The 24,682-nt window shown below is 31.1% G+C and overlaps 1 protein-coding gene across 2 annotated transcripts; it reads left to right on the top strand.

The window, feature by feature from the left end:
* Window positions 1-14,761: 14,761 nt before the first annotated feature.
* Window positions 14,762-22,171, top strand: LOC113854989 (feruloyl CoA ortho-hydroxylase 1-like). Of its 2 annotated transcripts, XM_027486381.1 has the most exons (5): window positions 14,762-15,276; window positions 15,798-16,290; window positions 17,127-17,373; window positions 18,002-18,229; window positions 21,686-22,171. In XM_027486381.1, exons 1-3 carry the CDS (start codon window positions 14,765-14,767, stop codon window positions 17,232-17,234), a joined length of 1,113 nt encoding a protein of 370 aa, XP_027342182.1. In that variant the 5' UTR covers window positions 14,762-14,764; the 3' UTR covers window positions 17,235-17,373; window positions 18,002-18,229; window positions 21,686-22,171. The 2 variants fall into 2 exon arrangements, with proteins under 2 accessions (XP_027342182.1, XP_027342183.1); XM_027486382.1 differs by lacking the exons at window positions 17,127-17,373; window positions 18,002-18,229; window positions 21,686-22,171 and having other exon boundaries at window positions 15,798-16,619.
* Window positions 22,172-24,682: the final 2,511 nt, after the last annotated feature.

Here is a 24,682-nt window from a genome sequence, read left to right as displayed (position 1 = left end):
CTCAGTGGTAGTTCTTTTCTAGAGTGCATATAATTCTCTTATTTTTTTAATTCTTTGTATATTTCAACTTACTAAAATAAATTACTTAGGAAGCATCTTAATTGTGTTTAAATAGACATTCAAAAATAGTTTTCAAAATTCATAAGACTGTAAAATTATGTATAATCCCATCAGAACCTGTGTTTAACATGGCTATTGCAGCCACAATCATGAAGTTTGTGAATTCTCCCCAATTTACAATTGCAACGTGATCATAACCTTCTTCACAATGCTTAGATTGATAATATGCTCACTGCTCACATATCTATATCCATTGTGATTTAGAGTCCCACATTGCCAAAACATTTGGGAAACACATTATTTATAATGCTTTGACGAAAGTGTCGGCATGCTGAGTTGGGTAGCGCCAACTTGTCACTCAAGTGAGGGCCCCAAGATGATGGAACACAGCATGGCTTGCTAGGTTGGGTTAGAAGCTGCAACAAGGTGGCTTGCCCACTCCAAGTTGAGAGATTGAACCATGTGGCTCGAGCGAAGGCCCAGGCCTCATGGTTTCCTAGACTTTGAGGGTACAGCGTGAGGCTGGTTTCACAGAGCAGCGACAACCTCTGGCTCTTAACAGTGGAGGGATAACAGGTTGCCGCACCTCTGGTCCACAAAGACCTGGTCAGCCAAGTTGCTTGAACCATCATTTTTTATATTAACATTAAGAGTACTTACTATTCAGATCATTCACAATTGTGTGATGAGAACCTATGCTTAACATGGCTATATTGCCAGCCACAATTATGAAGTACTTTCTGTTCTAATCATTTTTTCATATCTATAATAGCATTTTCCACTGTATAATGACATGATACATAGCTTGAGACTTTGAATTTCTTTTGCAAAGTGAGTTCTTCCAGCAAGCATAGCAATATATGAACTTTGGAGACAATGGCAAAGGAAACATCAAAATTTACAGATGTGGCAACCACTAGTATGGTTCTCTGAGTTAGATGTGAATTTATCAAAAATATCACTTATGCCATGCTAATTGTTTATTCAAGCAAACTTTCCCTCTATGTTCAAGGACAGTGCATATGATTCTTGCTTGAAATACACACTACTTAGAGTATTCTTTTTATTAAAATTTATCAAATATGTGTTAAACAATCACTTGTTATTTTTTAGAAAAGTTACTAACTTTTCTGTTTTCAAAATTTGACTACGTAAATTTTCTGACTCTCACTTCTCTTTCATTCTTTTTAACTAATGGAGTTTTTTTTTATTGAGAAACTGCATAACTCCAAAAGATCATCAAAGACTTTAGAAGTTACCATTGTATCATAAAACCAGTGTTTTAAATTGTTGTTGCAGCTTAAATTATGCGGTTTGTGAAGTCTCTCGAACAGAAATTGCTACGGTTCAATTAAAACATGATCAAAACCATCTTCACAATGCTTAGCATTATACTGCATTCCAAACAAAAAGATGATGGTGTGAGTACATTGGACCTTCGCCATTATCCAATAATTCAGGAGAGTATACACAAGCTGCTCTAAGTCAACTCACAATGTGCAGCCATAGTGCCATTAAGCATTGGAGGCGCGACATTATCGGACAGACACTTTATCCTATGTCCAGTAGACTTTGTGAACCAGACAAGATTCCATCACCTTAATGCCCTGACTTTAGGTCACAACGTGGGATTTATCTGTGCCCGGCTAACTTTTAAGGTAGCAAATTATTTTTTGTGCTATTTTTATTAGCAATTTTGCATGTTAATAATAATGGAGTGCTAACAATAATTCAACGTAAAGCTCACCTATAACAATTTTATATATAGATTTGAAAAAAAATTATAAAATATGTAGTTATAGAACAATCATTAAAAAAAAAAAAAAGTTGTCAAATTATATAAACGAACAACATAATTACAAAATTTAAAAAAATATAAGGACTTCAACAAAAGATTTTAAATCGTTTAATCAATTGATGTTAAATATTAATTTAAATTGATGTAACAAGTGAATTTTTTGTTAATGATTTGAATTTGAGTTTTTCTAAATTTGTAAAAGCGGTACAAATACTAGTTTGGAGATGTAATCACTTGTCTTGTCTCTCATCCCACAATAAAAATTGCATACACAATATGTAATTAATACATAAAAATTTTAATGAATAAATTCAAAGAACTATTCTCTATTATTCTCACTTTCATTTTTTATAAATACCAAAAATTTATTTACAATAGTATTATTATAAGTAGTATTTTTTTTAAAGATATAATATGGTTTGTATGCCCTTCTTTTTTAAAACATTTGTATTGGTAGTAGTCAAAGTAAATAATGGATGATTTTTTTTAAAAAAATGAAAAGCAAAAAGATGATGGTTTGAGGACACTAGACCTTGGACCTTTCTCAGCTATAATTTAATACTTTTAAGAGTATACACACGTTGGTAGGATCTTTTCACACTAGTGTAAATCTAATAAAAAATTTTAAATTTAATCTAAGTTTTTCTTTTAACTTACATCTAATGTGTTATAATTTATTATTTCACTGACCGTTATATATATATGTATAAAGAGAAAACTATAAAGGACGATATAAACTCACACTTTGAATTGTTATTAAGCACAATAGCAAAGTGTAATTGTGACACTCTTAATTTTTTATTTAAAAATATATAATTTACTACGAGATAAATAAAATAAAATAAATTTGTTGTCAAATATGTGGTATGAAAATATGATAAAATTAAAACTTTCATGTTGACAAATCTATTCATGAAGATTTACAAAGATATTAGAAATAACATAATGTAAATTGTACTCTTAATATACAAACTGTTACCAAAATTACATTAGGACTTAGATTACATAATTATAACATCAAAAGACTAAGTCCTAAGAGTAGTCCTTATCCATATCCAAAACACTGAGAACTCACTCCTAGTCATCATCGTCGTGCCAGCATCTTAGCTAGCTCCTTTGAATTTAGATCCTTATCCTCTCCAAGATCTCTAGAATTAACTTTAACCTCAATGCCTGTTACTCGCTCAATAGTAAATTAGACCGATCTTTCAAAGAAATCGTGATTGAGGAAGGTATATAAATAATTCACCATTGCTGGAGCCCTTTCTATTCCTCTATAAACATAAATATTAAAGGTGTGGCAGATTCTATTATTTATAGGGTAGTTGAAAGGGACACTATAATCTAAATTCATTTCTAAAGTAAAAACATCACCATGTTTAGTATCACAGTCTACAGCAAATTTAAAATAACATAATCGTTGATATTCCATAAGGATATAGTTTAGTTTACAATTTACAAGGTAGTCTACTAATCTAATTACTCTTCTAGATTCAATCATCCTTGTTCCCTGACATGTTTAGTAAGAATAAATATAATGCAATTATATCATACATAAATTTCGCTCACAAATCAGAGGAAACATTTCCACCTTAGATACATAAACAATTTCATTAGTAATTTCTACAAAATCATGCATACAAATCACTACACTTTTCTTTCTCAAACATGTACTTTTTCATACACTATAATCACAGATATTCAATACCTCCAGCACTTTATGAGATCTTACACATATAGGTAAATAGTCACTGGTTAGTCGTTGCACATGGATACAACATATACAATAATGGTAGGTAAAGTCAGAAGTCTAGTCAGAAAATAAATGTGAGGCCGTGTGATACATTCGCTCTCAGAAAGAGTGTGTAGACATACGCGAATGTCATTCATTACCCTACATTTCCCTCAGATTTCCTAATCGTCTTCAAACTTTATACCTCCAGTATATCGCTGTAACTATTTATACTAATTTCTTTCATCACTTTGTACTCCTCATACACTTTCTTTCATCACATTCTCATTATTCAAATAAAAAGATTATGCTTAATAAAGCACTTCCAAACTAAGTCCATGTAGCACATATATTATGATATACAACGCAATTAATTAGAACCAACCAAACATATATCATCAACTTTTTATAACAACTAAATATCATTTAAACATACTTTTTAAATAAAACAAAGAATATAGTATTCTTATAAGCACACAAAAATATACACTATGCATTATGACAAAAAAGAGCTCTCTTTACCTTAAAATAAAGATTTAAAGTAAGATTTGTGGAGAATATTGTTTAAAGAACAAAGTTTTTCCTAAATATCACAAAAGAGAGCACTTTTGAGAAAATAGAAAATAAGGAGAAAAGAATAAAGATTGGAGAACTAAGCTCCTAAAAGCTTACTTGGAGTCGAACGTTCAAGTTCGAATTCAAGGAATGCTCAGGTTTAAAGGACATTTCTCTGAAGAAAGAAAGTGAAAGTTCAGAGAAAAATGAGAGAAAAGAGTAACTTAGATTGTAATGCAAGTTTTCTTATTAAAAATCTCTTAAATATCCCTTAAACTTGTGCACTCTCGCTTGAGCGAGGTACCATCTCGCCTGGACGAAAACATCAGACATTAGTTTTCTAGATTTTTTTTTTTTTTGGTATTTTTGCTTGAGCGAGAACGGGTCCAAAGAGTTCTTCAATTTTTCCATCAAATTTGCTTGAGCAAGCTCCATCTCACCTGGGCAAGAGGACAATTGAAGCAACTCTATCCTATCTTGCCTGGGTGAGACTCATCTCATCTAAGCAAAAATGCTCTGAATCTCCTGGTCCAAAACGCTCAATCTTGCTTGAGTAAGACATGCCTTACTTGAGTGAGACTTCCTGCAACAGGCATTATTCAAAGAAAATTGAGAGTAAGATTCAATTGGAAAAATGAAAGGAAAGAAAAATGAGAAAGTATATACAAAATCTCTTCACAGGTGATGAAGGGCGCAAGCACAAGAAAAAAAGGTTCACTGAAAGAGACAAGAGAAAGTTTTGTCAATTTTTCTTAAAATAAAATTGAGAACAAAATTCATATGAATAAAAAAAATATATTCTACATAAATTATTTACTTTATTGATCTAAATTATTTTTTATAAATTAGTAATCTATTTAATAGATCTAAGACTTTTTACAATTATTATTTCATAATTGATTTAGAAGTTTTAGTTCTAAATTAAAAAATTGTCACCTCTTTTATTTTATTTTCCCTTTGTTTAGTCGAAAACTGATCTAAAAATTAGTGGTAATGTCTTTTTTTTTTATACTAATATCTCTAAAATATTATTTTTAATATAATTTTAACTGTTGATTAAAATTTATTGAAAATCACAAAATTAAATGAAGCTTATTTTTAATTTAATGAATTTTACTTCAACTTAAATATTTAGGTGAGGGTGTTCCTAGTTTTTTTATTTTTCCTAACTTTCATCTTATTTAAATATTTTAGATTATTAATATTAATTATAATTAAATCTTTAAATTACTAATATTAATTACCAATTTTCATTCATTCTTACTTTACTTTTAGACTATCTTTTTTTATTATTGAACTCTTTTTTTCCCCTTATTTTTGTAATATATGGGAGCGGACATAGGGTTGTGAATTTTGCATGTGACAATGTTCGAACCTTTTTTCTTCCATTTCATGTTTCTCTAACTTTACCACTATGCTATGAACCAAAAGATAATACATGCACCCTTATGATCAAGGTTTAAATATAACTTTAGATCAAAACAACACATGTTCTTTTTCCAACATGGGTCACACTTTCATGCTAAAAAAATTAGGTCTAGTTTTCTATTTCACGTATTTTTATTAGTTACATCACATTACACTTTTTTTTTTTTAAATACTCATGATGAAAACAAAATTTTATTCCCCTCTTTCCCAAACTTTCAACCTTCAAAAAAATACAACCTTTTTTATAGTCTCTTTATATATTTAAGATTCAATTATACATTTAGTCCATATAGATAACATACATTTACGAATTAGTCTTAATACTTAAAAAAATTATACTTTAATCTTGGCTTAATTATGTTTTTAGTCCCTATAAATATAAGTCGTTTTGTAATTAGTCCTTACAAATATTTTTGTTAGGAAGTGCTGAACTAGCTGACGAAGAGTCAACTCAACACTCTACGTAGCGTCACGTTATATGTCATATCATTTAAATTTTTATTGATTAAAATAAATATTTGCTAAAAAGTCTATAGAAATATTTTATATATTTGTAAATAAGACTTCTTCTTCCTTCCCAAACTTCTCTCCCTCTAGCAACCCACTTCTAATCCACCACAACCTCCACTCTCATCCCTTCCTCCAATCCCTCCTCCACCCCCACTGCAAACCTCCACCTTCCTCACTCCAACCCTTCCCCCACCTCCACTCCAAACCTCCATCTTCCTCACCTCAACCCCAACCTTAATCCCAACCTCTGTTCTCACCCCTTCCTCCAACCCCTCTCCCACCCCCACCCCTACCCCAACTTCCCCTCCTCTCCTACCCTCACTCTCCCCTTTCCGGCACTCCTTCTCTTTTTCACATTTTTACTCCTTCCATTATTTATTTCTCATTCTCACCTTTCTCCTACCTCTACCCACTCCCCCCTCTCTCACCCCTTCTCCTTCCCACATTCCTACACTTTTCAACATCTCCACTGTCTAATTCCTTTTTGATCCCACCTAATATCTTCTCTCCTAAAAAGTATAACTTTGTTGATTTCTCAACGTGGGGTTTTGTTGTTGCTTAGGCTTCCGAAGAATGTTCCAAACATAAGAACTGCACTTCTGCATTGAATAATCTTCGCTCTCTTATAGCCTTCAAAGGTGTTTGATTCTTCACCATTTTGATTCATTCATTCTTTGTTTCTATTGCCACATTGCAATTCGCTCTTGGAGAATGGTTGAACCATTAGAACTGGATATTGATTTAGGGATTATGAGACTGGAGACATAGGTGGTTTACCGTCTGACTAATTGAACTAGTTAATTTGGTCTGTGGTTCCAAACATTGAATGTAATGTGTTAAAGGAGGAATGAGTTTTTTTCGCATGCATGTCCATGATATACTTTACACTTAAATAAATAGTCATTTTACTTATATTATTAAGCAATGTTTTTGCTAATAGATATCATGCTATTTTCTTGAGCTAGTAAAAAAAACAATGGATCGTGATGCTTCTTTGCTGCCCCAAGAGCTTCTTCAGATACTTCCTCCTTAATCATCCATGAAAGGGTCAGATTTTGGTCCATAAATTGGACCTAATAACCCAAAATTTGCATTAGTCTCTTTATCCCTTCCTTTTTATTTCTTTCTTGTTTATCCATTCATAATAATCACCCTACTGTGGATTCAAACCTAATTGCAACTTAACTAGATATACTTATGGTCCTTCTAATACGGAATGCAAGCTCTTTTGGATCTCATTTTTGCAGTTGAGAGTTCCATTTCAGAAGCTACAAAATATCTTGGGTATTCGATATATTCCTTAAGTATAATTTTTGGTTTTTGGATGTTATTGAGCATGGGAAGCCTCATTAGTTACCATGATCATTATATTCAAGATTAGTAAGGTTGGGATTGGAGTTGGGGTGAGGAAGGTGGAGTTTTTGAGTGGGGGTGGGGGAAGGGTTGGAAGAAGGAATGAGAGTGGAGGTTGGGGTGGGTTGGAAGTGGGTTGCCGTTAATGAGGGAGAGAAGTTTGGGGAGAAAGAAGCCTTTTTTTGTAAATATATAAAACATGTTTATGGACTTTTTAGCAAATATTTATTTTAATAAATAAAAAATAAAAATTTAAATGACATGGCATATAACGTGCGCCATGTGGAGTGCTAAGCTGGCTGATGGAGCTAGCTCAGCATTTAATACAGGGAGAGTTAACGGCAGGGATCAATTCCTAAATTACTAACTTTAGAAGAATCACTTTCTAACAAAAATATTTGTAGGGACTAATTACAAAACTACCTATATTTATAGAGACCAAAAACATAATTAAGCCTTTAATCTTTATACAAGTGTTTTATTATGTTTTGGCCCTTGTCATTTACATTTTGTTCCTTGCTGTTATAACAACGTTATTAATAAAAAGGACTAAATCATAAGAGTAGGGACTCGAATGTTAATTGTTTTAAGTATAGAGACTAACCCAAGTTTTTTTTTTTTAGGTATAAGGACTAATTATTAAATAGTAAATATATGAATAAAATATGTGTTTTTACTAATTATAATTTTAAAAAAATACAATACACTAATTTTAGTTAAAAAATACATATATTATAACTTGATTTTATCTTCATGACACTTAGTTCTTAACTAATGAAAAATTTTACTTAATTATATATTCTATCTTTTATCCTTGTTAAGTCCATATTTTGACATTTTTTATAGCTTATTTTTATGTTTGGCACTCAGGTGATGGATATTCTGCCCTAATTTTTATATTAAATGTACAATTTAGCATGAAAAAGATCATTAGTAGATTTTGAAACCATTTTGATTACAATGGAAGAAGATATTTGATGGAAAGTAAGACCACGCATAGCAAAAACCACGACCTTGCTTAAATAGCCATCTTGGAGGAAATGCATAGCCGCACTTATCCTTTGGTGTAACTGATTTGAAGATTTTTTATTATTTTGAAAATCCTATTTTAAGAAAGAGGGCCTGTAAAGTCACACTTTTGTCTAACGAACTTTTGTCAACTTTTAGAGCTATTTGGGAGTAGAGATAATTGCCAAAAACGTATAATATCTTTCCAGAGTCTTAACAAATGATCGAGAGTGTTGCTCGTGAACAAGTGTACATGTCGAAAAGTAATAAAGAGTTTGAATTAAGTTTCCACATTATCATCTCATCGAGATTGTTTTTATGTAGCAAGAAAACAGTGATTTAATTATTTGAATTTAAGAGATGCATTACAAAGTAAATAAATGAATTCAATAGGTTAAAAATAGTGAAGAAACACACTTTTGATTACTTATTGGAAGAGAACCAACGGCTTAAGGGTTCACCTTTACATATTTTTATGTTTTCTTTTGACTTAATTATAATTTTAGTTTCCTTATGATTGTTAATCACCCATATAAATTTTATTAACATCCAATGGTCATGCAATGTTAACAGTTTTTTCTTCAAATTATTACCCCTAATGATCATGCAAGGTAAAAAGATAAGAAAGCATGATGCGTCTATGAGCTTGTTAATTAAATAACAATTGGCAGTGGAGAGTTAAGTTTGGTCTACCTAATTCTTGTCTTGTTTTATTCTATGAGTCCATTAACCACTTATGGTACGATTGCCTGCTATGTAATTAATTATGATATGTTAGAAGTGGCCAATTCCTAACATACAAATACATGCACTAGAATAAAGACTAATCATAAATAGAAAATGAAATTATTACCAAATAGAAAGATCACACAAATTCATGCAAAAGATCCGCCATAGCCCTAGTTATCACTTTAGTTACTCATCCTAAAATAAACAAACAAAACAAGGGTAATAAACTTCATAAACATGAAAGAAGAATGCAAACTAGGAAGATTCTCCAAGGAAAAGGATGATCAAGGTTCTTATTCCTCAAAACACATTCCTGACCACTTGTTTAGATTCCAAAGAAGCTTTCTTTGTCTTTGCTAGTGACCTTCGCTCCCAATGACTCCAAGCATTTTCAAAGGTATGAGTAAAAATCAGGGATGCTTCTTCTCGTTACTCTTGAGGCTTTTAAATTAGAGTTAGGGTATGTCTCTCATGAATATCTCTTGTTGATAGATCTAATTTTTTTCAAATTGTAAATTTGAATACACAGATCTAAAAAGAAATGTCCTCAATTTGTTGTAACAGACAAGAAGCACGACCATGATTTGGTCATACACGATCGTACTTTAGTCTTGCACGACTATGCATCAACCCGAAGCAAGGTCGTGCAAGTCAATATGCATGATTGTGTTTAGTCTTCCAGTATTGGCTTGCTAGTTGCTCGAGATCTGGGTGTGCTTTATCCAAATTAGCGTGTTTTTCTTAGGTTTGAGCCCAAGACTTTCATGAGTTCGTTGTATCATTAGATATGCTTAACTACAGCAAATAACATATTAATTAGTGTAAAAACATATTCAAATAAAAATTAAATACGTATAAACATGCTAAAAAAGTGTGTCAAAATACAGATTTATCAAGCACGCTTAAAAACAAGAATTTTTCTCATTTCTTTTTCTTTGGTATTCCTATATTTTGCTTTTCTATTTTGAATGAATTTGATTTTCTTTAGAAATGATTTCTATGTTTATTTTATTATGAGTAGTTAAATCCATAGATAGGGCTATGGTAGATCCTTTGCATGCTTTATGTGATTTTTACATTTAATCACAATTGTGATTTCCCTTATTGATTGATTTTCATCCTAGTAAGTTTATATTTATATATTAAGAATTTACCACTCTTAATATATCATAATTGATTGTATTGTTGGCTATTAAACCACATGTAGTTAATGGATCTATAAGATAAAACAAGACAAAGAATTAAGTGGACCAAACTTAAAATTTCTCTTTCAATTGTATTAAATTATTAAACTCATAGGTTCTTATGCTTTCCTTTTCTCTTTGTCTTACATAACCATTGAGAGTAATAACTTATGAAAAAGAATATTAATATTGTATGACCACTGAGTATTAATAGATATAGTATGAATGATTAACAGCTATAAGAAAACTAGAATGAGAATTAACTAAAGTGAACATAAAGAGATATAAAGATGAAATCACAAGCCCTAGATTTATGTCTAATAATTTTTTTTTTTGTTAAAAGTTGTGTTGTTTTCTTTACTATTTATTTACTCTTTTTTTTTACTATGCATTATTTAAATTAAAATAATTAAGTGGCAATAATCTTGTTAATTAAAAATAATATATATGTGATAATATTTTAGAAACTCAATTTGAACACCGTTTCTATTACAATGGATACATATAACGACAAGCAATCCTACTTTTAGAAGAATGAATAAAATATCAACGTTAATATTTTTTTCATAATTTTGTAACATGTAGATATGCCTAGATATATTTTTAACCGTAGTAAAAAATAATTATTTTTAGTATTTTATTAACTATAATTATTAGTTTTTGATTATTATGTATTTACCAAATCAATAAATTTTATCAATAAATATATATGATCTTAAAACATATATAATCTTTGACTTAAGTATGAGTTTTCAGTATTTTTAGAATTCATGATTTTTCTACCTCATGGCTCATTTTTAATCTTTCTAAGACAAGTTCAAATTTTATTTTTTTTGTTAAAAATATACATTTAATCTCTATATGATTAATATTTATTTATAAATTAGTCTTTATACTTAAACAAAATTTATATTTTAGTTTATGTATGAGTATCCTTCTACGTTTTAATTCTATTATAACATTGTTTATAATGTTATAATAAATTTATTCAAGGACCAAAATCTAAATGATTAAAACTAAAACGTAACAAATTGTATAATTTAATAAATTTGTAAAAATAAATAAAAATTTTACTTCTCACTAATATCTAAAACTTTCTAAAAAAAAAATAAGTTATAAAATGCTCCCAAGGATTTCCGTGTGCACTGCCCACAATTCGTGTATTTCCATGGAAATGTAAAACAATCGTATATTTATAGCACCAGGTTTCTGTAATCCTATTCAAATACATAGCAATAATGTCAAAACCTTTCATTTTAAAATTATTTAGATTAAGGTTGTGTTTGGATAGAAAAAAATTTAAATTTTTGAAAAATATGAAATTAATAATGAGGATGAGTTAAGTGAAAGTAAAGTATAAGATGAGTTATTATTGATAATTACAGAAAATTAAACATAACAAATGAGTTGTTTAAATTATCTCTAAAACATATCATTTTAAATTCTCTCTATTTGATATGGAATTTAACAAATTAAAAAATATAGAAAATTTTAAAAAATATAGAGTTTGTGAGCAGCTTTTGCATAACTTTCTTGCAACATGGATATCAATGGTGCGTCTTTTCTCTCTCTCTTTTCCTTGTACGTATAATTGCTACTCTGTTTTTTTTTAGTGTACAATTAGATGGAATTTAATTTAAATACTTATTCAATAATTTTTATTTAAACGATAATTTATATTATAAATTTAATAATAAATTTTATTAAAATATAGTAAAAGTAACTTATTTTAATAAGTTATATATAGAACTTGGAAATCAAGTGAAATGAAATTATGCACGTTAAAAGTTATTTCTATAAATTATTCATAAGTAATTGAGGAAAGGGAAGGGTAGTGCAAAGGGAGTGTAGTGTGACAAACAAAAAAAAAAAGAAGAAAAATTATAGAGATTTATTGGAGTTGTGTTTACAATGAAAATTATATATTGTAAATAAATAAATCTAAGAGTAATTTAGAGACTATTTTTAAGGTTCTTTAAAGTATGTTTTTTTACGTAATAGTGAGATAAACGTCGTTAAGTAGAGTATTAAGCAAAAATGGTAGATAATGATCACGTAAAACTAAATTGAACGCAAAGTTTTACACAAATGTACTGAACAAAAATGAAATTACAAGAAAAAATGTAGTAGAAACTGAAAATAAAGAACATGAATGTAAATTTGCAAAACAGTAAACTTACGATTCTTCATAATGAACAACAACAACCGTGAGTCTCTTGATAGCTGGTGTTTGACTTAGTGTAGAGTTTCAGTGCGTAGAGAGTTTGGGTGCAGGTGTATAATACAAAAAGTCATTCTCTAGAATATGAAGCTTCGTAATATTTATAAGCAAATGGACCATCACCATTCTCCTCTTTTAACGGACATTTCTTAGTAACTATCTTCTACACTTGCTTGCCTTTAATTGCTGCTGTCCAGTATCCACGACTGTTTCTGATCGTGTTGACAATTATGACTTTTTCCATAACTGCTGTCGTCCATGATCTTTCTTCTTGTCTCAAACCTTCATCTGATAGTAATTGTTGATAATAGCTTTGAGCCTTGTAATTCTTTTGATATCACTTTCTGAGCCTTATCATGTCTCTTGGAATTAGAATAATTCTCTACTCAACTCTCTTGCAACCAGTTTTGGAGGAATTCTGGGAACTTATTCAGTATTGTGGACTTAGAATAGTTTCCTTGTTCGTCCTTATTTTCAACCAATTTTGAGGAAAATCTGGTAGGTCATTTAGTCTTATGGACTTAGAATAATTTCTTTGTCAGTTTTTACTTTTTGACCAATTCTTTATCACTTAGTCTTTATGTTTTTTACTAGTTTTGGTTATTTTCTGTTTAAAGACTGGAAAATCCTCAGAAACTCCTTGAAATGCCACCATCTTTTCAACCAAAAATGGATCTTTTCATGTTTTGTCACAAATGCTTGAAATATGATTTTTTGGATGAGACTTTTTGCGATCCTCCAAATCTCTTCGAAATGCAATCTTCTGTTCGACAAAGAATAAGGCTCTTATAATTCTCCAAAATATCTCTATATGTAGCTTTCAACAAAGAATAAGGCTCTTCTACCAACCTTCATAGAAATGAGTTGAAAGAAAGTTCGTTCGACAAATTTTTGACAAGAGACCTATGATTCTCTTCGATTTTTTAGTTGAAGGCTATGTTTGCATCACTGAACTTTGAGATATATTTTTTATTGAAAGAACGTAGTTTATTTCCTACAACGAAAGTCTGGTAGAGCACTTTATAACTTAAAATGGTTTTCCTTCTCCAAACAAGTTATTACGTACAAAAGTGTAATTTTGAAATAAAAATTATAAAAAAATAAGTGGTAAATGTAGTAGAATAGGTGGTGTTAATAACAACCACATGTGAAGCTTAGGAGAAATTTCTAGGAGTTTTCCAATGGGTTCGTGGTCTAGAGTACAACTTGGGTCTTTGTTGAATCCTGTGGAATTGCCTTCGGTCAAGGTTCATAATTTTGATCGACCCAAAGAAAAAGGATCATAATTTTGAGTCTCTTTCATTTTTCAATTTTGATGTGCGTGAGTGTTGCATCTTATTTAGGTAATTTGAATTCAACTTTATTCTTTTTCTGCTTTTGGGTTAAATTAAAACGAATTTTGATTTGTATTTACTAATAAATAAAGTTGATGGTATTTTTTTTTTCCTATAATCTAGATCGTGTGTAATTTTGGTATTTCTTCTACTTAAAACTCCGACATTTTTATTTTCTATTAAAAATTTTGGAAACTTTGTAATGAAATTTTAACATGAAATAATTTTAAAAATAAAAAATTAATACAAATTTGATAAAATTTAAAAGATTTTATAAGATTTAGAATTAGAATTTGAAGTAGAGCCAGCAAAATATGCTCACTCAACCAGGTTAGCCAGACTTAGCAGATAAAATACAAAGTTTCAACTTTAAATAAATTAGATTCAGACTTTCTTAGTCCGATTCAACATTCAAGTTTAATATAATTTAACTATGTAAAAATTCATAAAATTTGAACTTTATCCATTTTGAATACTATTTTTTCAAACACAAATTATATCTGAACTTTTTCTGTCCGGCTCATTAGAGCATCAGTCTAAAGGATTAAGTAACTCATTTTGACTGGTCTAGTTTAAAGAAAAAAAATAGTTATTTGTTTATATTTTTGTAAAATTTAATATTTTGATTCATTAATTTTAAATAAAAAATAACTTAATGAATTCAATATATAAAATTTTGAAGTTAAAAATGATAATTTTTTATATTTTTATAAACAAAATTGATGGAAGAAAAAAATTAGTTAAAATTTTTTTTAAAAATCAAAATTACATACAGTGAAAACTAAACACATCAAAATTGTGCCTGGATGAATCCAAGTCTTAGACGCTTCCTCTCATTCCAAGTCTTCTTATATGCAATCCCAACACATCATCTATGGAAAAGCCATGTCCACTCCCACCAATCTCATTGATTTCTTGGTGAACCAAAGCAACGGTGTAAAGGGTCTTGCTGAGTTGAACCTTCCAAATGTTCCTCCCCAATACATCCAACCTCTTGAGGCAAGATTACACAGCACCAAAATTGTCCCTCATGAATCAATACCCATCATTGATTTCACAAACTGGGATGACCCAGATGTCCAAGACTCAATTTTTGATGCTGCATCCAAGTGGGGTTTCTTCCAAATCGTGAATCATGGGATACCCATTAAGGTCTTTGATGATCTAAAAGCTGCTGTGCACAGGTTCTTTGAATTGCCAGCTGAGGAGAAGAAGAATCTCAAAGAGAACTCGCCCCCTGATGTTGTTAGGTTGGCCACTAGTTTTAGCCCTCATGCTGAGTCCGTGTTGGAGTGGAAGGATTATCTGCAACTTGTGTACGCTTCTGAGGAGAAAATTCATGCGCATTGGCCTGCTATATTGAAGTAAGTGATAGTTCTCATCACCTAAGATTTGCTTTGTGAATAACTTTATTTTATTAAATTCTATGGTATGTAAAATGTAGTTATGTACTCCAGAACTGTAATAGTTAAGATTTATAACAGATTGCATTTTCTTACTTGGGAATGGGACCTTATTTCAAATACTGGAGAGCAGTGGAGAAAGAATGTTTTAATTTTAGTTTTGTGCAAATTTTTAGGCAACAGAAAGGCAAGTGTAAAAAACGAAAATCGGATTTTTCCTTTAATCAAAGGGGTACTCGCAAACCGATTGTGAGATTGTAAAATTATGTGCCTATTGCGGGAAAAATTTGTGGTAGACTATAAACTTCCTACATCATTTAGTTTTTCTTTTGGTCCTTTGTTACGTGAAAATTCCAAATGTAGCAGCTTACTCTATATAAAATTATTCAAAAGGGTCTTCAGTGATATAAATGCTTGCTTTTCCTTTTGAATATCTGATAATTGATATTAATATCCGTCTTCATTGACTATACTTCTTTTAGGGATCAAGCACTGCAATATATGAAATTTTCTGAAACCTTAGTCAGGAAATTGTTGAAGGTGCTTCTGAAGAAACTGAATGTAAAAGAGTTAGACAAAACAAGAGAACACACTTTAATGGGTGCAATGATATTGGGTCTTAATTACTACCCTACTTGCCCTGAGCCTGAAGTTGTAGCAGGGGTAGGTCCTCATTCTGATATATCATCAGTTACTGTCCTTCTGCAAGATGATATTGGTGGGCTTTATGTAAGAGACGGTGATGGTGATAATTGGACCTATGTTCCTCCTGTTGAGGAAGCGCTGGTAATCAACATTGGAGATGTGTTACAGATAATGAGCAATGGAAGATACAAAAGCATAGAGCATCGAGTGGTTGCTAATAGAAGCAAGACCAGGATTTCCATTCCTATCTTTGTCAACCCAGCACCTGATGCTATTATTGGTCCTTTGCCAGAAGTGTTGGAGAATGGAGATAAACCAAAATATAGCCAAGTTGTATACTCTGACTATTTCAAATATTTCTTCAGCAAGCCTCATGATGGGAAGAAAACTGTTGAATTTGCCATGATATGATTTGCACTTGTGGTTGGCATTATTTAAAAATGTGCTTGAAGTTCTTTTCTTTTGGATTACGAAGCAGGAAAACGTATATCACACTGATCTTTCCTTAACTGCATTCTTGCATGCTATATTGAATAAAAAAATGCAGTTACTTGTACTCAGGCAGAAAGAGGATTACTTAAATTATAAAATAATTTTATTGTAATGACCAGCCGTGGCAACTTTTCAATTTCAATAAACATTGTGGATGGTTTTTACACTAAGAAGATGTTGACAAACATTTACTATGGCGAGGAAGAAAATATATAAATCCTTTAGGGCTAGTAGTGTTACAGAAGCCTCATGATAAGATTCCCAACATTTGACTTAGTTTTTACTTCTTATGATTTTATGAAATTAAGAAATTGGATCAACAAAAAGTTTACAATTATTTTCAACAACTTCTGAAAAATAGAGGTCGAGAATACTATCTTTTTAATGTTTAATACTAATATTGGGTTAAGAAAAGGATACAATTTATATGCAAAACTACATGTATCGTTGGTGTTTCTTTGATCATAATTAGAATTTTATCTCAATAATATATGCTGACCTTTAATATTAATGTACTAGTTTTGTTATTAATTATACAGATTATCGAGATAAAATTCTAATTATAATTGAAGAACTCTAACGGGACTTCTAATACACTGAAAGTTTTGTCCGTAAAAATATTAGTTGAGTTGTGCATAAATATCTCTGCTAATTGTTTAGAATTTTTTTTCCAGCGTTACATGCAAGAAGATGGCAAGAGAAGAAGGGGATTGAAGAATGGTGAGAGTGGCCTAAGAGTCAAGGGAGATGTTGTGATAAACTATATTAAGAGAGTGGCCTAAGAATGGGGTATACAAAAGCTGCTGCTTTGATAAACCAAACTCAACGAGACATCCAGTAGACTTGCGAACCAGACAAGATTCCATCATCTTAATGTCTCCAGACGTTGGGTTACAAGCTAGCGTCACATAGCTCAGCAAGGTTCATACTTCCTTGAAGGTTTATAAAAACTATCATATTGATTGAATTGTCCAATGTGGGACTTAACAAAGTGTCATCATGCTGACTTGGGTAGCGCCAACTTGTCACTCAAGTAAGGGCCCCAAGATGAAGGAACACAGCGTGGCTTTGCTAGGTTGGGTTAGAAGTTGTAACAGTGTTATGGCTCGAGCGAAGGCCCAGGCCTCATGGTTTCCTAGACTTTGAGCGATAACCTCTGGCTCTTAATAGTGGAGGATAACAGGTTGCCGCACGCTATATTGCAGCCACAATTATGAATTCCACTGTGTTCTAATCATTTTTCCATATCTATAATAGCATTTTCCACTGTATACTGACATGATATATTGCTTGAGACTTTGAATTTCTTTTGCAAAGTGTGTTTGAGGTTTTGTTAATTATTTTATATTTTAAATGCTATTGTTTTTGGCTGCTGCTCCTCTTTGCCTTTTGTATGCAATTAAGGTTAATGCCTTAACTGAGGTTTCATTTTTTCCCATGGCAATTGAGAAAATACAAAATCTATAATTTACACATGTACAGATGGACAAGTATCTTTGGTATCATGTAATATTTGTAATGCTCATAATATTGAAATTTTCAATGACAGGGCCCAAACAAAGACCAATGTTATTGTATGTTATCGTGAAGACAAAAACACAATCCAGGTGAGACAAAACATTTGATAGTATATAGTGTTGTGCGAAAATGGTGAAGCTGAGTGAAAACCAAAAAGAATTTTGGTCCGAGGACATTGGACCACCGTAGTATTGTTAAGCCCCCGCTTGAGTTATGAGCTCGCGCTACTTAGCTCGGCAGCATTCTTGGTTCATCAAAGGTATATAAACACTTTACATGTTATTGAATTATCCAATGTGGGATCCAAGGTTAACCTTTAATGCAGCAAAATTCTTTCGGTGCTATTTTTATTAACATTTAACAATAATTCAACATATTTAGATATTTACAAAGAGTTATAAAATATAGTTTTATAAAAATCTAATTTAGTATAGAATAAGTAAAGATAAAATATTTGTTTCTTTATGTGTAAAGAGTGTAGCTATCTGTGCTTAGTTCCATTGAAATATCTAACTATCAAATGTTATAATTATACTTTAAATTATTATTTACAACAAGATTTATCAAAATACTATAAACTCCAAATGAAAACTTAATTATAATTATTATATTCATCAAAATTAATTAGATTCTATTAAAACACTTTTTTTTTCTTACAAATCACTGCGAGTATAATCCTAAGAATGATTCATTTTCTTTTAACTCTTCATTATTTAAAAATGTTTGTAAGGGTGAGTATTTTTCGTCCCACTAAATTTTTATTTTCTTTTTTTATAATTCAATCAAAGTAATGTAGGAAATATTTTTTAATACATTATGCATCAAAATAGAAATAATTTATTTTTACAATATTTACCAAACAAAAATAATCCATAGACATCATTTAATACAATATGCACTAACATAATACCAACTCATATTTTGTTAACAAGTGTTATAAGAGATCAAATAGATTATCAATATTGTCAAACATACAATATGTTTATATCATTTCATGCATTCTCACATAGAGTACGTGCATTATAACCATATTGATTAATGCATTATAATACATGCATCATAATTACACTTGTCGATATATTACAACACTTGTATTATAATCACACAAATCAATCCATTATGTCACTTATTTCAAACGCACATCTGATAATTTCAATAAAGTAGGGATGTTATAACTATAATAAAATACATGAAATATTTAAGTTTAATTATAGCTATTAAATCGAGGGCAATATGCAAACTTAACAACGAATACATAGACCATGAAAAAAAATGGTGGAAAAAATTAAATTTTCTAGTAGTGTTAAGCATGACATATGTATTCTTGTTATTTAATTACTTTTAATTTTTCTAAATTGAGATATTACAATAAAGTTCTTTAAATTTTATTTTTAAATTTTTAATAAAAATAACATTTTATTAATACAATATTTTGAGACGATTGTAAATTAAGGTTTGTGTGTCAATAGTAATCGGTATAGGTTAATTTGTGTAAAATCAAGGCACTATTCTTATGATTTTGTTGAGGGTTTAAATCATTTTATATTTATAATACTATTATTTCTTGCTATTATTTCTTTTTCCACCAAAAACATAATGGCTTGATTAAGGGTTTCTCTTATACGCATGATATTATTTTGTTATTGTACGTTCTTGGTCCATCTAGCAAATGTGGTGTGTTTGAGGTTTTGTTAATTATTTTATATTTTGAATGCTATTGTTTTTGGCTGCTCCTCTTTGCCTTTTGTTTTTCGATTTATTTTTGTGGTTATGTTAGGGATTTTCATCCATATTATTTGGTATTGCAGTTATGTTTTCCTTTTTCTCATTTTTTCATATGACAATTAATGTTAATGTCTTAACTGAGGTAATTTGAAAAGTTAACTAACTTGATTTTCTATGACAAGGCCCAAACAAAGACCAATATTATTGTATGCAATAATGCTATTCAAACATCTAAATTTGGTATCTATACCTAACACCGTATAATAACAGTTTCCAAATACAAGGTTGCATATTAGTTATTCTATACACGTGAACATACTACGTAAACAAAAAGTTAACCAAAGGTTGCATATTAGTTATTCTTCTTCTTCCTCCTCTCCTGCGGCCTACTCCTGGATATTTGGTATTTGGGTATTGTCCCTCATTTGAGCAATTTACTGTATCACTTCATCTCTCCCACTTCTCCTCTCACATTTACACGAGAAATATCAAGTTCTTTAATCCCACCATGTTCTTCTTCTGCTAAAACAACATCTTTGTCATGTTATTTGTTATTCACATTACTTTCGTCCTACACTCTATGTTATTGTGTGTGAGTTTGCTCTCTCACTTCTCATCTAAGTGATACACGAGTCCTATCAAAGGTGGTGTAATACAAATCAGAAACCCAGGGTCTTGCATTTAAGCTGAATAGTTTTTGGTAAGTGGGTCTTTGACAAAGCTCATGCCCATGACCCTCTATTTTATAAAGTTTAATTTTTTTTTTGTTTCTATTTTGTGTGTTTTTGCTTTCTCAAGGATAATGATTCCTAACCCTTAGTTGATCAATCGGAATCTCTTCCTTAATTAATACCTCTAGGTTGCATTAAGTTCATTATGAATTTCATAATTAGGGTTAATCCTAATATAGAAAACTCACGTCTTTCTATCTCTAGAAATACATTCAAGTCTTTTTAATTGAGCAATGTTACTTTCATGCAGGAATTTTACTCAAATTCAAACAAGAAAACAAGATAGAAGAAAATTGATACTACTTAATTAAACCCAAGAGAAAAAAACATAAAATAACATTAGAAGAATTCCAGAAAATTTAGTCAATTAGGATTCATTACGTCTAGATATTCAAAGGAAAGTTAGAACCTAAACATCTTGAAACTAAAATTACAAAAGAGATGAATTAAAACGCTTGATCCCATCCTCCTGCCGTCTCTGAGTCTTTCTTCTCCTTAAAACTAGCCTCCTAGATTTCTGTGCCAAGTTTCCTTTTATATGAGTGGCCCAAGGGCTCATCTTCTCGCAGAAATTTAAATTTTAACGTATGTTAAAAGTACACGGCTATGTACTTTGGCCGTGTACATCTCTGGTTTCTAAAAGACGTCCTTCAAAGCTTTCCATAAAAGTACATGCTTATGTATATGGCCATGTACTTTGGCCGTGTACATCCCTGGTCTCTAATAATTGCACTTCACAGTTTTCTTGAAAAGTACACACGGCCGTGTACATCTCTGGTTTTGATGATATACTTCAATTGATGCGACCAGTGAGATACACGCTCATATACATGGGCATGTACTTGCCCGTGTATATCTCTGGCTTCATTGTGTTTTAATTTCCGATATCTTTTAAAGCTTTTACTTCTTGATCCTTTTTTCTGAAATATAAATAAAAATAAAATTGATAATAGTAAATTTTTTCAATGAATAGCTTAAAACTCTCAATTATCATTCATGAATTATAATGTATGATCAAGTATAGAAAGCATTTATCACCCACGCTGATCAATTGGATTTTTATAACATTATTTCCTCTCATTCCTAGCTCATTAATCCTCTTTTGTGCCTAATTGGTTGAATTGGATCATTTTATGATGTTTGAATTTATTTGGGCTTTATTTAACTTTTCCAGTATTTGGCAAATTCTGATACTATTTTGGTTTCTGGACCATATCTTGAGTTGTATAACTCATTTCATTATGATTCTTGATTTGTAGGAAAGTTAAGAGAAAGGTACACAATTCCTATGAGAGGTCAGAAATCAATTTCGATGATAAGAAGCTGAAATTGGGCCCGGAAGAAGTCGTAACGCTGCAGTCCCAGATCCTGAGTAAGGTGCAGTATTTGGGCCATATCTCAGTCCACAGATGTCCGATTAAGCCCATTCTAGTGGTGTTTTGAAGCTAACATCCAAGGCTACAATTGTCCTTCAGGCCACGAACCAAAAAGAGGCTGTTTTCATAGCCAAAAAAATGGAAAAAAGTGACGAACGGAATTTTTGAATTTTAAATTTTGAATTTTAAGTTGTTTTTGGCTCCTCTCCTCTCCGCTTCTCTTCTCTCTCTCTTTTTTTCTCTTCCGTTTTTACTTTTAGTTTTCCTCCATTAATGGAGGCTTAGACTTTCATCTAGTCTAAGGATTGAAAAAGGATTGAGACACTCTTGAGGATCGGTTTCGCAATTTATTCAACAACAAATTTGGTTTCATCTCTTTCTTCTTTCTCCTTTTGCTAATTATGATTTCAAATTGAAGTTCTTCGTTTGGATTGATAATTTTGCAGTTGTTTGATTATATATTATTCGGTTGATGTATGTAATTAATTCTTGAAGGAGTGTGAATTAGATTTTCAGGTTTGAGATATAAGATTAATGGCATTGGTGAATTAAATTAACACAAATCGATTAGGTTCTAGAGGTTTCTGAACTTTGAGCGAATTGTGTGTTAATCGAATGCATGAGGGTTCTCATGTGAATGCTTAATTTGAATTGAGGTTTTATTTGAATTTAATGTTAATCACTAATTTGTTGGTTGATGCATCTTCTTAGAATCCGATGATAGAGTGGTCGTAGTTCTTCTAAATTCTTGGATTAGAGTTTTTAATTCTTGTTAACTTTTTATTCTAATTAGTGTTATTCTATAAATCAAACCCCCTCTAATTTTATAATCATATAATATTACCATCGTTAGGAGACGACTTGGATTGCACCTCTTAGTACATAATTTTTATGCAATTCAATTTTTATTAATTTGTCTGAGCGCGACACTCGCGATCAAATTTTGGTGTCACCACTACTCTCTCTTTCCCAAGCTATTTCTACCATCCCCATCTTCCACACCGCTAATGTATTGTTGAACCATTCATAGCATCATTACAACGGCATTTAGCATGCCCCATTCACACACATTTCAATCACAAGTAATGTTTATATTCTCGCACGACACTTAGGCCCACATTCATTCATAACACACAACACAAGTGCCTATATTCATTCATGTTACATTCAACGCACAACATTTTTAGCTTCCACACAACAATTTTCAGCATAATCTACATCAATCCCTCATCCAAATCTATTCATAATAGGGTCTAACATCATCGCAATCATACCCAACATGCATTATCTATCAAAACACACTAGTTCACATGTCCTATCTCAATCACATTACTAAAACACAACAAGTAAGTTAATTTTCAAACAAATTGAGATAGGGTAGAGTTCCCCCTTACCTCAATGAAGACCCTCACACCAAAACAACAAGGTAGGCCACACGAACTTTGACCTAAATACATGGAAGAACCCCACGAGAACCTAGGAAAATCGAGAAATCAAAGGATAGGGATGAGAAACCAAAACCCTAACCATAAAACTCACCTCCAAGCATTCTCTACACAAATCCAACCTTCAATCTAGCTCACGAACGACTTTGGAGGCAATTTAATCGGTAAGAATGACATAGGAATCTAGGGAAATGAGATTGTGTTCGAAGGAAAAAGTGGGAAATGATTTTCTCCAAACCCTAACCCTCAAATACCCCTCTAGTTGCGTCACTCTCGCTGCAGCGAAAAATTCAGACAAAACTGCACTCTGGTTTCTGTAAAATCTCACTACAGCGAGACCCTTTCGCTATAGTAAGACTGTACCCAGAAATGCACCCAAACTATGGCTTTGGCGCTACAGCAAGGGACCTCTCGCTACAGCGACAAGGCGACAATTTTATCCCTTTCTCCCAGTGCCTTCTCGTTATAGCAAGAATGACATAGTTTCATACCATACGCTCAAGGCCCTCTCGCTATAGCGAGAGTGCCCTATTTCAGCATCCATACTTAGCTTGTATACACACACACACACATAGATATATATATACACTTTAATAATTAAACAATATTACAAAATTCGGAGCGTTACAGACCCCACTTGCTATTCCTCTCAAGTTTACTTTCTCTCGTCCTTCTCTCCCCTCCTTCTTGTCCACCCCTCTCCTCCACCAAAACTTCTCCCGCCACCCCCACTTTTTGCTCCCCCTTTCCCCTATCTCAGTTCTTAGCCTCTCATTTTCAGCTTCTCTCACTCCAGTTCTTACTCCATCCCTGCTCTCATTTCCACTTTCACCTTCACCCTTAAGACTATGTTTGAATGTTATGTTTAAGAAGGGAGAAAAGGAGAAGGAAGGAGTTAGTGAGATTTAACCTTTATTTGAGAGTTAATTAATTAAGAAAGGAATGGTTATTGATTTTTCTAAATTCTCCAAAATTTTTTGCCTTTTTAGTTCTCTCTTTTGAATATTTTCCTCGCTCTCACTCTCTTGGTTTCTTCACAATTAGGATTCTTTTTTATTTCTTTTCAAAATATATAAGCTTTTAAATTGAAATTTTTTTTAAAAAATTATGAAAAGTAAAAATGTTAATTTTAATAATTTTAATATAAAATATGTTAGTTTTTAAATTAAAATTTTTTTAAAAAATTATAAAAAATAAAAATATTAATTTTTTAAAAGAAAAAATATTTAATTTTTTATATTTGTTAAAAAATAAAAAATATAAATAAAAGATATAAAGAATAATAATATTATTTATATGATTAAATCTGTTATTATATTTTTCTCTCGATATTAAACGCTTAAATAAAATAAGATTTTTTTTTCCCTTTCAAACATCTAAATAAAATATTAGTTTTAGCATGAGGTAGAGCGGATTCAAATTCCACTTGCACATG

This window comes from Abrus precatorius, unplaced genomic scaffold (assembly GCF_003935025.1).
Source record: "Abrus precatorius isolate BTA unplaced genomic scaffold, Abrus_2018 Scaffold11, whole genome shotgun sequence".
NCBI lineage: Eukaryota > Viridiplantae > Streptophyta > Magnoliopsida > Fabales > Fabaceae > Abrus > Abrus precatorius.
This window is presented reverse-complemented; position numbering and strand designations above follow the sequence as displayed.